Source organism: Sebastes fasciatus, chromosome 10 (genome assembly GCF_043250625.1).
Source record: "Sebastes fasciatus isolate fSebFas1 chromosome 10, fSebFas1.pri, whole genome shotgun sequence".
In the NCBI taxonomy this organism is placed as follows: Eukaryota; Metazoa; Chordata; class Actinopteri; order Perciformes; family Sebastidae; genus Sebastes; species Sebastes fasciatus.
Genome location: NC_133804.1, coordinates 29,194,127 through 29,206,535, shown reverse-complemented (window position 1 = coordinate 29,206,535; position 12,409 = coordinate 29,194,127). Strand labels below are relative to the sequence as shown.

General features: G+C 42.1%; 1 protein-coding gene across 5 annotated transcripts in view; it reads right to left on the bottom strand.

Annotated features, from left to right (window-relative positions):
• atp8a1 (ATPase phospholipid transporting 8A1) overlaps positions 1 to 12,409 on the bottom strand; it is a 124,833-nt gene that overhangs the window by 16,897 nt on the left and 95,527 nt on the right. For all 5 annotated transcript variants that reach the window (XM_074649290.1, XM_074649287.1, XM_074649289.1 and 2 more), the window contains 6 exons: positions 10,179 to 10,253; positions 7,575 to 7,697; positions 3,881 to 3,959; positions 2,246 to 2,307; positions 1,946 to 2,002; positions 1,004 to 1,111 (listed from right to left, as the gene is read on the bottom strand). In XM_074649290.1, coding sequence (XP_074505391.1) covers positions 1,004 to 1,111; positions 1,946 to 2,002; positions 2,246 to 2,307; positions 3,881 to 3,959; positions 7,575 to 7,697; positions 10,179 to 10,253 — 504 coding nt within the window. The remainder of the gene's footprint in view (positions 1 to 1,003; positions 1,112 to 1,945; positions 2,003 to 2,245; positions 2,308 to 3,880; positions 3,960 to 7,574; positions 7,698 to 10,178; positions 10,254 to 12,409) is intronic.

Sequence of the window (12,409 nt, the reverse complement as noted above, 5' to 3'; positions counted from 1 at the left end):
AATATTACACTGTAACTTGTTAAGAAAAAAAAAAAAAAGATTGCACCTCACTAATCAGGCATATCCACAAGTCTTTTCCAAATCACCTCACATTCACGTCTGACATTTCGAGTTTCCCATCCAATATGACCACTAATGGCCAGAACTGGTGTAAACTTATGAACTCCCGAAAACGATGGAGTGGCTCTGTAATGAACTTCGTTACAAGTTCACTGAATCCAGAAATGCCAGGAGCATTATCTCAAACAGGACACACACAAACAGAACCCCAGATAGACAGATATTCTCCCACTCCATGCTGTGTGGTGCCAGCCCTTCTCTTTGAATAGCCTCCTGCTGTGTTCTTGTTCTCTAATGAAAAGATGCTCCCCAGAATGCACTGGGAAATGTCACCTGTGGTTAATAGGCTCTCATTGACCACCTGTGGTGACCCAGCGAGACAGTAGTCCCATTCACATGTAAACAACAACTCAAACAAGTAAACAGTGTAAAAAAAAAAATGAGAGGCCTTTTTTATTTTGTTCTTTTTAAACATTTAAATTAATGTTTAAATGTATTTTAAACTCAATTTCTGATCCTGGTGATTGTTGGGTAGATTTGCAGGACATCAGTGTGTATACCAAATACATCCTCGCCTCTCTTTGCTTAGCTTGCAGACTGCTTCATTATTTCAATGTCACCTGTGGATACTCAGAGCCGAGGGAGGGCAATGTAACACAAACATTGGGCTAATTGGCCCAATTAAGTCATTATGCAACACAAGCCAGAGGTCTGACAGTCTACACCCCTCTGGCTCTCCTTACAAAGACCTGTGTCAAGTTTAACTCGGTTATTTCCCACCAGCATGTGTCTGTAGCAGAAAATGAGTTATGAGTCACTGCAGGTCTGTCAGTGATAGACGATTATATCAGCAGTTTCTTTAGCTCCACAGGAAGTTGTCGCTGTGAGAGTGTGTAGATGTGTGTAAGCATGTGTGAGTACACGCTAGCATGTGTGTGCTTACCTCTCCTGACATGTCGGGAGCCAGAGGGATGAGGGGCCACAGGGACGAGTAGATAATGAAAAACACCACCCACAGGCCGATGCTTCCCCAGATGGCGATGTGACTGAACTGTTGGTGGACAATCAGAGGACAGCAAGGAAACAGAAACTGTTTAAGCTCTTAGTTTACTGCAGATTTGAGCTTTACTAAATTGCATTTGGGCCATACTTTTCATACATTATACTGTCTTTGTTCGTTGCCATTTTTTATGATTTGGGCATAAAGGTTCACACTTAGTGGCTTCTAGCAACTTGAAGGAGTTACCATATGGTACGTGTCATTTCACTGGGTTTACAGTTACAAGCTCAGTGGGAAACAAACCATAAAGAGACCTGGAGATAAGAAGAAGATGTAAAATTTGTCACAAGTAACGGTGGTCATATAAAATGCAGGAGGTAAGAGCTTTGTTGCTATGGCAACAATCTGTTAGAAGGTCAACTATTTCAACTGTTTCTCCATTACTTTTAGCATATCATTTCGACTGTTTATGCATTACTTTTAGCTAACTTTTAGCTAACTATTTCAACTGTTTATCCATTCCTATTAGCTAACTTTTAGCTAACTATTTCAAATAATTATCTTTTTGGGATTCTTGTACTATATTCTTGAATTGTTTCTGAACGTCTTTAAAGGTTCTAAAAAACGTTGGATTTATGCTGTTTACCTTTTATTTTATTTTATCCCATACTTTTTCTCTTCTGTGAAGTGTCATATTTCACCCATAATGCATTGCACGACAGGCTATCTAAGTCAGTCTTACATTAGTCACTCATGGGGAAGCTTTATGCAACAGGTAAATTTAAAAGTTATATTTAAGACAAAGACTAGGTCTACTTTTATGCAACTGGCAACTGACAAGAGATAGCAGAACCTTAACGAGAGAGGATAGAGCCATCAACCTACCATGGTCCAGGACGAGGTCTCAAGGCCGGCTTTAAGACAAACTGTGATGACCACAAACTGGGGAGACACAAATCACAATGACATTAACACCAAGTCCCTCTTCAATAGTAAAATTGGTCACAGGAAGTGCATCACACATATTTTTTTGTTTTACACACAGTATCAGGAGACAAAATGAAAAGCAGAAGAAAAGGAAGTCCAACTGGTGTTTATTCACAGAAATTGGATAACACTTGGCTCAGGCACCTGAACCGTTTAACACAGCAGAAACACTGCTGTCAAGAAGATTGGTGCACTTACTGTGTAAACCATGTTGCCTAAGAGGAGATAGTCTGGAGTTCTTCCGTTGCCAAAAACAGTATCTGTGAAGGGAATCAACAACAGGAGCTTTTAGGGCCAAAGCTGTCTCTTTTCAGCTCTTTGGTTTCATACAGATTTCCATGAGATGATCCAAAGAGTAAACAACCAGACAGCACGGAGGATATTACTTTTAGTACATCTCAGTGTGAACTTTGCTGTAAAACGCTCTGCTAGAGACTCGGATAGAAAAGTGGACATGGGAAACGTGAAGTGAAAACCACAGTCAAGTGCTGCTTCCATTACTGCCCTTTGAGAGAGGCTGGAATGTTAATTCTGTCTATCGCAACTATTAGGAAAGAGTGTTTCAATGAAAAGCCATCAGTAAGACCGAGAAGCTGAATCGGTGCGCATTAATCATGGTCAGAAACTAAATGTTCTGCTGAAATAGAAATAACATGACTGTTTTTCTGACAAAATGGATATTTATTCTGCCATTAAATCGGAATCCAACCTACTGAGAGCACTTTTCCTTAAACAGAAGAATTTCCTAAATTAATAAAACAGAAATGAACTGCAAATTAAACAAAATAAAAACAGAAAAAAACATCACATTTTAATCTTTGGCCTCTTTTTAATAATCAGTTCTTGGCAGACGACGAGTTAGAGGCCTCTTTTCAACAACTTCAGCAAATCTGTCAGTAAAACATAAAACACGGCTTATTCGAGACACATTGGACACCCCGAAAGTCAAAACTTCTTAGGATTTCCGCAAGTTTGAGTCATTTTAGAATGACTATTAGTACTGCTTTGCACTGCAGGGTCAGAAACTAAATGTTCTGCTGAAATAGAAATAACATGACTGTTTTTCTGACAAAATGGTTATTTATTCTGCCGTTAAATCGGAATCCAGCCTACTGAGAACACTTTTCCTAAAACAGAAGAATTTCCTAAATTAATAAAAACAGAAATTAACTGCAAATTAAACAGACATATTGCTCCAAACTGCCCACGTGGGTTTGGGCTGAGGCTAAAATATATCAGCAGTGTGCAACTGCCAGTAAAGAAAGAAAGAGAGGCTCCCTTTCCCTTTACTTCCGGCTGGTCACATGTCTTGTGTGCGCTGAGGCTTTGCTGACAGCCTGTCAGTCAGAGTGAAGGGGCTTGGCGCCTTTGTTTGGAGAGCAGGCACAAGCTTGTGTGGTCCTCTGCTCTGGCCAGCCAAGACTTAAGCCACAAGATCCCCATTCTCTCTGCACTCGCACACAGAAACCTTGCATCTTAATGTGCACAATTGACCTTATACGAATAAATAAAGTTATTGTGAATTAAATTGATTGACTGATAATAGTCTATTTGGATAAAAAAGCATTGTGTTTGCTCTGAACAATCACCGGGAAAGTTTGTGTGGTGTGTTTATAAAAAATGAAGTAAGTGCGAATAACTGTGCAAAAGCATTTCAGCAGGTCTTGTTAGAGTGTGTGTCGCTTTTCCCAGAGCACACACATGTTTGTAATTCATGACCGTGCGGTTGAAGAGAGAGAACTAATTAAGACAAAGTATGTGTGTTTGACTGTCCTCCCTCTTCATCCACCGGGTCCACCGAGGGCCGCGGCGGAGTCTCTGGGAGCTACTTACCATGCTGGAAGGCTTTAAGGGGGAACCAGAAGAGGATGACGGAGTGGAAGAGGCCGTTCAGACAATGGGCCCAGAAGACCTGCAAAAAATAGAGGGGAGAAGGATGGAGGAGGAAGAGAGGGGTCGGAGGGGGGTTGGAGGCGGCAGGAGATTCAAAGAAGAGCGAGGGAGACAGAGAGAAAAAAAAAAGCATGAGAAAAGGGTGTGGGGAGCTCCAGCCTTCCAAGTGACCCCTGACCTGGGCCCTTTGTGCCAGCCCAGCGCTAGGCTAAGTGGCGGTTTTGTCGGGGCCTCCTCGCTGAATAGCCACCCCGCTGACAGACACGTTGTATATCCTCTGTGTGTGTTATGGGGGAGAGAGAGGCTGCTGAGTGTGTGTACGAGCAGTGAAAGGCAAGTGGGCGACGTCAGTGTGCAGGTTTTAACTTCTAGTTTACAACGTATTTAACAGAATCAAAGAAAAAAGCATAAGAAACTGTGAAATACACGTCCTCGCCTCGACTATACGAACATTATACATTAATATATGTGCTGCTAGTGTGAGGGTTTCCTCTCATTACATTTCATTAGGCTTTGGCCCTTTCATGTGAGAATTTTAACTGGTGTAGAAATAAATGACAGAAGGGTTTAAACAAGCAGAAATCAGTCTGAAAACACACACAGGGAGACTGACAGGCCTGACAGAGATTAAGCTGTTTTCATGGTAATTATTAAGGGCCTGGAAAATCGCGGTGTGGACCGCAGTCTGCGTGTGTGTCTGTGTACGCAAGCATGCAGACTTTGGATGAGCCGTTTATATCAATACTCCCACTCCAAAACCACCTTGTTTCACATTTACATTATGCAACGCCAGAGCCAAACAAAACACTAATGGGCGATGTAGCATGAAACAGCCGTGAAATCTATTCTGCCAAAAAACTGCTCCACATTCGTGCCCCCTTTTCCTCCCTGTGCTGACCCAGACGCCGGTGTTACTTCTGAGAGCTGAAAAATCATCAGAGTAAACGGCTGACGGAGGAAAAATAAAAACAGAAAAAAACATCACATTTTTAATCTTTGGCCTCTTTATTAATCATCGGCTCTTGGCAGACGACGAGTTAAGAGGCTCGCTTTCTTAAAAACACTCTTTTCAACAACTTCAGCAAATCTGTCAGTAAAACATAAAACACGGCTTATTTGAGACACATCGGACACCCTGAAAGTCAAAATTTCTCGGGATTTCCGCAGGTTTGAGTCATTTTAGAATAACTAGTAGTAGTGCTTTACACCGCAGGGTTATTCCAAGAGGAGGAGGAGGAGGAGGAGGAGGAGGAGGAGGAGGAGGAGAGGAGTAGGGTACAGTGAAAGGAAAAGTCTTGTTCTAGACTGTGAGTCTTTGTAATAAACCTTGGCCTCTGTGGCACGACCTCCTCACCTTTCCTATCAACCAAAAAAAAGTCCCATAGCAGCCCCCTCCCTCCCCAGGATTACCTCACCCTCCCACTGTGTACACAAAACCCAATACACTGAGGCAAGGGTGACTGAAACCAACCCCCACCCCTCCATCTCTGCGGTCAAATGTGGACTAAATTATCACTAATGTTACAATCACATCATGTTTATGCCAATTAGCCTCCCATTGACAGGCTCAGCTCTCCTCTATCCCGTTCCCAAACACTGTGGGGGTGCAAACAAGCCCTCATTTCCCCTCCGCAATAATGAATGCTAATGAAATCAATAAATGTTCATAATCATTTGTCACAGTGGGATCCTCCCTTTCACCCCTCCAACCACCCTGCTCTCTCTCTTTCTTTCCCTTGTATCCCGGCGAGTTGCTAAGGATCCCCTCCGAATGAATGCCCGGTCTGTCCTGTAAAGATTCTGCCCTTTGTGGAAATCCTAATTGCCAAAAAAAAAAAAGCATGAATGCCGGTAATTAATATTGAGCCAAATATTTCCAGAGCTGCCCACCCCTTCCTGTTCCTTTTTGAACCAGCGAGTTAAGAGGGAAGAAAAAGAGGGAAAAGAGCTGTAAAAGAGGTGATAGTTGCTGGTAAACTACTGTAATTACAACGACCACATGAAGGGGGGCCTGCTTTATTGGCGTGACTCACGTGTCAGGTATATGTAATTAAAAGAGAACGGGCGGCACAGTTGAAGCCGCGCCTCGAGCTTCTAACAGCGTTCGGTCACTCCCTTCTCTCACCTCAACACAAACAGCTTTAATTCACAAAGACAGTATCTGTTGTGTACAAAAGAGCCAGGCGTGCAGAAAGACAGGCTTCGAGGGGCCAAATTCCTGCTGGATTTTCTCGCCTCGCCTCGGGCCAGCTGCAAGGAAAATATCTCGGGAAAAGAGTCGACAAGCCAGCAAAAACAACCTGCTGACCTGGCCGAGTCATCATTTATGGGTCTTGGAAAATGTGGCCTAAACAAAATTGAGGTTCATTTGCTTCTAACTATCAGACGCATACTTCTGTGATCCTTTTTTGGCACAAGAAGGTAATGAAGTCTTCAAAAAAGTTAATGAAGGGAAAATCCACCCTTCAACAGAATTTAACAAAAACGGACGATTAAATCATCAGTTGTGAGGACAAATATCTCTCTGATTTCCTATTTTATTTATTCTTTACTTGTTCAATCTGAAAACTGTCACTTTTAACAGAAGTAAGCAGTCCTTGCTCAGTAAACCTGAAGATGGAAACTCATTTCACACATTGAGTGTGGTCCTGGATGGGTTAAACTCAATCTGACAGCTTTGCTCTGAGAACAAACAACTCCCTCACTTAAACAAATTGCATAATTTTCCGCAACAAACGCCGTCACACAATGACAGCACACTCTCTCTATTCCCTCCTTCCCCCCCGATTCTTTCTGCTGCATCCCCCCAAACCCATCTGACCTTCCCTGCCCCTGACCGCCATAGCCAATCCGTCTTTAATCCACCTCCATGCTGTGCTAACCAGGTCACCACGCCTGTGAGGAGGGTCCAGGAAGGAGGAGACATCTTTATTACCAGCGGGGGAAAGCTAACGGACAGCCCTTGCCACCAGACAGAATAGGTCAAGCCAGGCCAAACCAGGCTACGACCGGAGACCCACTGACTGCAGCTGCCGGGTCACTGTGACGGGAGACGCATCAGTCCTGAACAACAACAACACGACGGGAACATCTCGTGTCATTAATTTGATGTTGATTGGTTGTAAGAGCTGGAACATTTGACCTTCTCATTTGTGTGGTGGAGCACAAAATAAATTCTCAATTTTAGATGATACAATGGAAAATTAACAGATTTGTGAGTGTTTGGGGACAATTGTTGAGCTTTATAAAAATAAAAAAATCGCAGTAATGATACGCCCCTTTTAGAAGTTGAACATAAAAATCATCTTCCAGGTGTGTAAACAGTAAATTAGGCCAGACCAACGGCACCAAAAACAGGTTAGGAAAACTACCAAATATTAACTGAATACTAGTTCCTTCCTCAAGGGATATTTTCTTACAAGATTGCACTAGATTTGGAGAAACTTGAGAGCTCCACATCAAGAAATGATATTACTGTAGCTGCAAAGAGCAGAAGAGAGACCAGATATGACTTGAAAAGGAAAATACTGAAGATAATGCAGCAAAAAGACCAAAGAGAGAATAAAAAGTCATCTAATAGTATTTAAATCTGGTCGTGTGCAAATGAAGAACATGTGATAGAGACTAGTGTTACCTTGGTATTAAAGCCCATTGCATTCTGGGAGGTTTTGTAGAGTTCTGGGTACTTCAGCATGTTCTCTTTCCTGCAGGAGCGCTCAAATATTCCCAGAGTGAGAGGAGGCAGAGCAGTGAAGATCTGCATAAAAAACAGAAACATCAGTGGAAATCTGAGATACAATCAGATTATTTTAAGTTTCACACAAATATTACTATTTATATCCAACAAATGAAACCCACACAAATGATCACCTCCTTTATTGTTCTGAACTCAGAAGTGATGACATTCAAATACCTCTCGTCTAAAACATTGTTGAGCATGAAAATTCAATGTTGATCTTGGGAACAGTAGGTGTGACAAAATAATCTCAACTCAAAAGGTCCACAAGCTAACTTTGTTTTAGAGCTTTTTCAACCACGTCTGACTGACCAAACATGTACTCTCTAGGTATTAAAGGAAAAACATTTATGCAACCACAAGCCAAAATCACTTTGCAAACTTCACCAAATTCATGGAACTACTGTGTATGCACTAGGGCTGGGGGAACAAATCAATACAGCATAGTATCGCGATATTTTGCGTGGCAATATTGTATCGATACCTAAAGAGTGAAGATACTGGTATCATATGAAACTAGAAAACTTAACCCATGTCATACTAGCTTGTCACGAAGGAGGTTAAATAACGCTCCAAACTTGAGCTAAATTTTGGCGAGGAAAAACTGGCATGGCCATTTTCAAATGGGTCCCTTGACCTCTGACCTCAAGATATGTGAATGTAAATGGGTTCTATGGGTACCCACGAGTCCCCCCTTTACAGACATGCCCACTTTATGATAATCACATGCAGTTTGGGGCAAGTCATAGTCAAGTCAGCACACTGACACACTGACAGCTGTTGTTGCCTGTTGGGCTTGAGTCTGCTATGTTATGATTTGAGTATATTTTTTTATGCTAAATGCAGTACCTGTGAGGGTTTCTGGACAATATTTGTCATTGTTTTGTGTTGTTAATTGACTTCCAATAATAAATGTATACATTTGTAAAAAGCAAGCATATTTGTCCACTTCCATGTTGAGAAGAGTATTAAATACTTGTCAAATCTCCCTTTAAGGTACATTTGAACAGATAAAAAAATGTGTGATTAATTTGCGATTAATCTTGATTAACTATGGACAATCATGCGATTAATCGCGATTAAATATTTGAATTGATTGACAGCCCTAATCTTATTGCGTGTGTTAAATGTTTAAAATCGCAATAAGATCAAATCGTGACTTAAATATCGTGATAAGATCGTATCGTGGGGCCTCTGGGGATTCCCTCCCCTGGTATGCACATTGTAAATAGCAGAATCTAATGTCTAGTTGTTACTTAAGGTAGGCGTCTGGCTTCATCATTGCCACCATCTCAATATGTTACATTTATAGGGGGATTTGCTTCATTTTGTTTTCCACTTCCCCCGTTCTTTATTTCACATCACTGAAGACCGTTGACCTTAAAACCCTTCAGGGTTTCTTATTTTGATTCGTCATGCTTCAAGTCTGTTCATATGCAAAACCCATCCTCCAATGAACATCTGCGATGCTCTTGACTAAGAAGCAGGTATTTAAGCCTGGCTAAAGTGTAATTTCTTAGTGGTGTTGTAATGTTGTTCTGTATAGCAGCTGCTGAGAGAGGAGTGGTGGTATTGTGTAGGTGGGGGGCTCGGTTGGTGTGAGTTCCCTGAAGCCCCCATCTGGAGTGGGAGTCTGCAGGCCTCAGTCTGCAGGAGCAGCGGGCCACAGGACATGCTCCACTGGGCTCCTTTCTTATTCAGAGCCAGGCCCAGGAAGACCTCCATTGAGGGGCGGATTCAGCCCACTGCTTCCAACAGACTCCCACTGAGCCGGAGGAATTCCCTCAGTTTCTGGATAAAGTGAAAGACTCTTCCCACCCCCCAAATACAGTACTGGATCTAAAGAGGTGGTTTATTATTAAATAAATGCAGGAGGCAGGACTGTGGAAATATCCTTCTCACTTGACAGTTTGTACCTCCCATAGATTACTTCCATTTGAGGCCGATCAGGAATGTGGGGAAATTTCACTTCACACTTCTCTCATTAATTTTTGTTTATTGAATTGAGTTGATTTTAATAAACAGTTTAAAGTTACAGATCAACTCCTTGTGGGCTTAAACTGTGTGGTATTAAACATCAGACTCACAGATGCACATGTTTTACTTCTACTTAATTCATGACAGATATGAAATATGAGTTCATTAGGAGTGGTCCCATTATAGAGCCCTGTGGGACCCCCGACATCGGCAGCCCGCTCATTTGCTGCTCCACTCCTCCTATTCTTTTTATCAGTCAAACGTAGCCGCCTTTGCTAACTACACTCTTTGGGGCAACCAAAGCTGTTGTTCTTTCGTATTCAGTACATAGTTTAGGCCACAGAGGGATTATGGACTTGACAACAGGTCATAAATAATGGAGACATTTTTAAAGATGTTGATGACATAGTCGCGCAATAAAGGGATCAGTTTTGGAGCACCACGGCAAATGAGCTCTCTGTCAGAGAGCGGCGGGGTAAAGGAGTAAAGTGGGCTCTTTAGAGAGTAAACTTTATTAACACTCACCACGTTATACAAGCCGATGCACCAGCGTTCAAACAGGATCTGGCCTGAGAAGCCATTGACGAACGCGAACCAGATCTAAGGGAGACAAAAATCACATGAAGAAAGAGTTAGAGCAGCAAAAATAAGAACAGAAAGCAGTGTCAACAGTTAAAGGTGCTATTGATAACTTTGATAACATTCAGTCACTAGATGTCACATTCTCCCTCCCTGTTCCATTGCATTAATTTCACAACAAGTCGTTGCCAGGCACTTACCATCAATCTCAGCCATTTATCCATTTTTTCCACACTAACTGACGACCCAGAGATACCACGTGATACCAACGTTGTTTTACAATTTGCTCACAAGCCTTGTTAGAAGTGGGAACCAAACGTCTGATATCTTCCACAGAGAAACAAAACATTTATTTTGGACCCGCCAAAATATTTATGATTAATTCACAATCATAATAATATTTTTCAGGAAAAGCCATATTTTTATTCAGCACCTTTCTAAAAACCTCTGTGGATATATTTTTTTTAAATATTTTTCTACATAAAAATGTTATCAATAAGACCTTTAAATATAACCACAGATCTAAAGTACAATTTAGTTCATCATTTTCATTAACAAACCAATATAACATGCCCAAAATACTCACATCTCCCTTTCCCATTGCTGTCATTAAAATCAGTAAGGCACTTAGTCATGAAATTGATACTGAAGGCTTCAAACTAGATGATGAAAACACTAAATCTCTAGTCTTTCTAATTGCCCTTTCAGTATATGCTTTCCATTAGAGATAGTGAGGGTGAGTGGTTACCATTATCAGATTTGAGACGGGCTGACTGTGTCTACAGGCTAACAATCCATTTTTTCCGTCACACTACATTTTTCACTGTCTTATGACAACAGAGACTTCAGAAAGAGGCTGCAGGCTCTCTTATATTATGAAAAATATTAAACAGCTCCTGCGAAATATATCTTTAAAATCATTGCAATAGATGATGCATCTTGCAATAATGTTCGTTTTGGGAGTGAAGCAGGAAAAATAAATGTTTTGGTCTGAAAATTAAAAGAAAACAAAAAAACAGATGATCCTAAAACTAATGTGGGTTTGTTTGAACTGTTGACCTGTGATCAACATGTCATTAGTCCGTGCTAACTGGCCGTCGGCTGTAGTCTTTGCGGTGTGTTTAAATGCAACTTGTCGGCCAAGACAAAGGCGGCGTGAGGCGATGCAACGGTCGGCCTTCATCGCTGCTAGTTCTTTGATGACGGCTTGGTGTGTCTGGGCCTTAAGTTAGCCAGGTTTCAAACTCAGGGAAGGCAGAAAGAGACCACGACAGAACAAATTAGAAATAAATGAGAGACGGTGGGAAAGCCGATACCACCTCCACGATGCAAATTGCTGACTGGATTCATCACGGGATTACCTACAAACATACATCAAGACCACAATTTCCCTCCTTGATCCAGCTGAAGACAAGTGGGTGACAGACGGGGTTAGTTATAGGGGCAGAGTCGGGGCTGCGGGACTCTGAATGATGGAGACTTTGTGGTATTGTGTCAGGAAAGGGAGACAGAGGTAACGTGAACCATATGCTGGGTGGAGATGAGGCTTATCACGTATCTTGATTAGTTTTTCTTATCTGAGCAAAACAATGCCTCTAAGATCAGGACAGAAGCCAGGCATCGTAAATAAACTATACTAGCGTGCAAGCAGAGAAGTCGAAATACAGGAAAAATGGCACGTCTGATTTTCTTTTTTCACTGTAAAGCAGATTTGTCTGACATATCCTGGAGAGGAACTGCATACGAAAACTGCTTTGTGTGCTGACAGTGAATCGGAGTTTGACACTTTGTGGTCCAGAACCTGCTCTTGCTCACGCCAGATCTGTCGAGAGAACATCAGGGGTGCTGTGTTTTTGGCCGTGGCCAACCAAGCATTTCCTCGCTTCATTTAACTTCATTATGAAGGCATGAACTGCTACAAATTCTCAGATTGGGACAAAGCCTGTTTGAAGGCCCAACCCGCCCGCTGCCACTCTCTACACGACCACTACCAATCTGCCTTCCCATTTAATCGTGTAAGCATATGCATGGAAACAAATGTCTGTCACCCCCACCCTTCATTCCCTTGGTGAGGTGGGGGGGTGGGTGCCTATAGACGAGGCCTGAGTTTATGTGTGTGCCCCTCACCACCTCCCCTCTCTGCCACACCCACCCATCACAGATCCAACCCTCCTCTC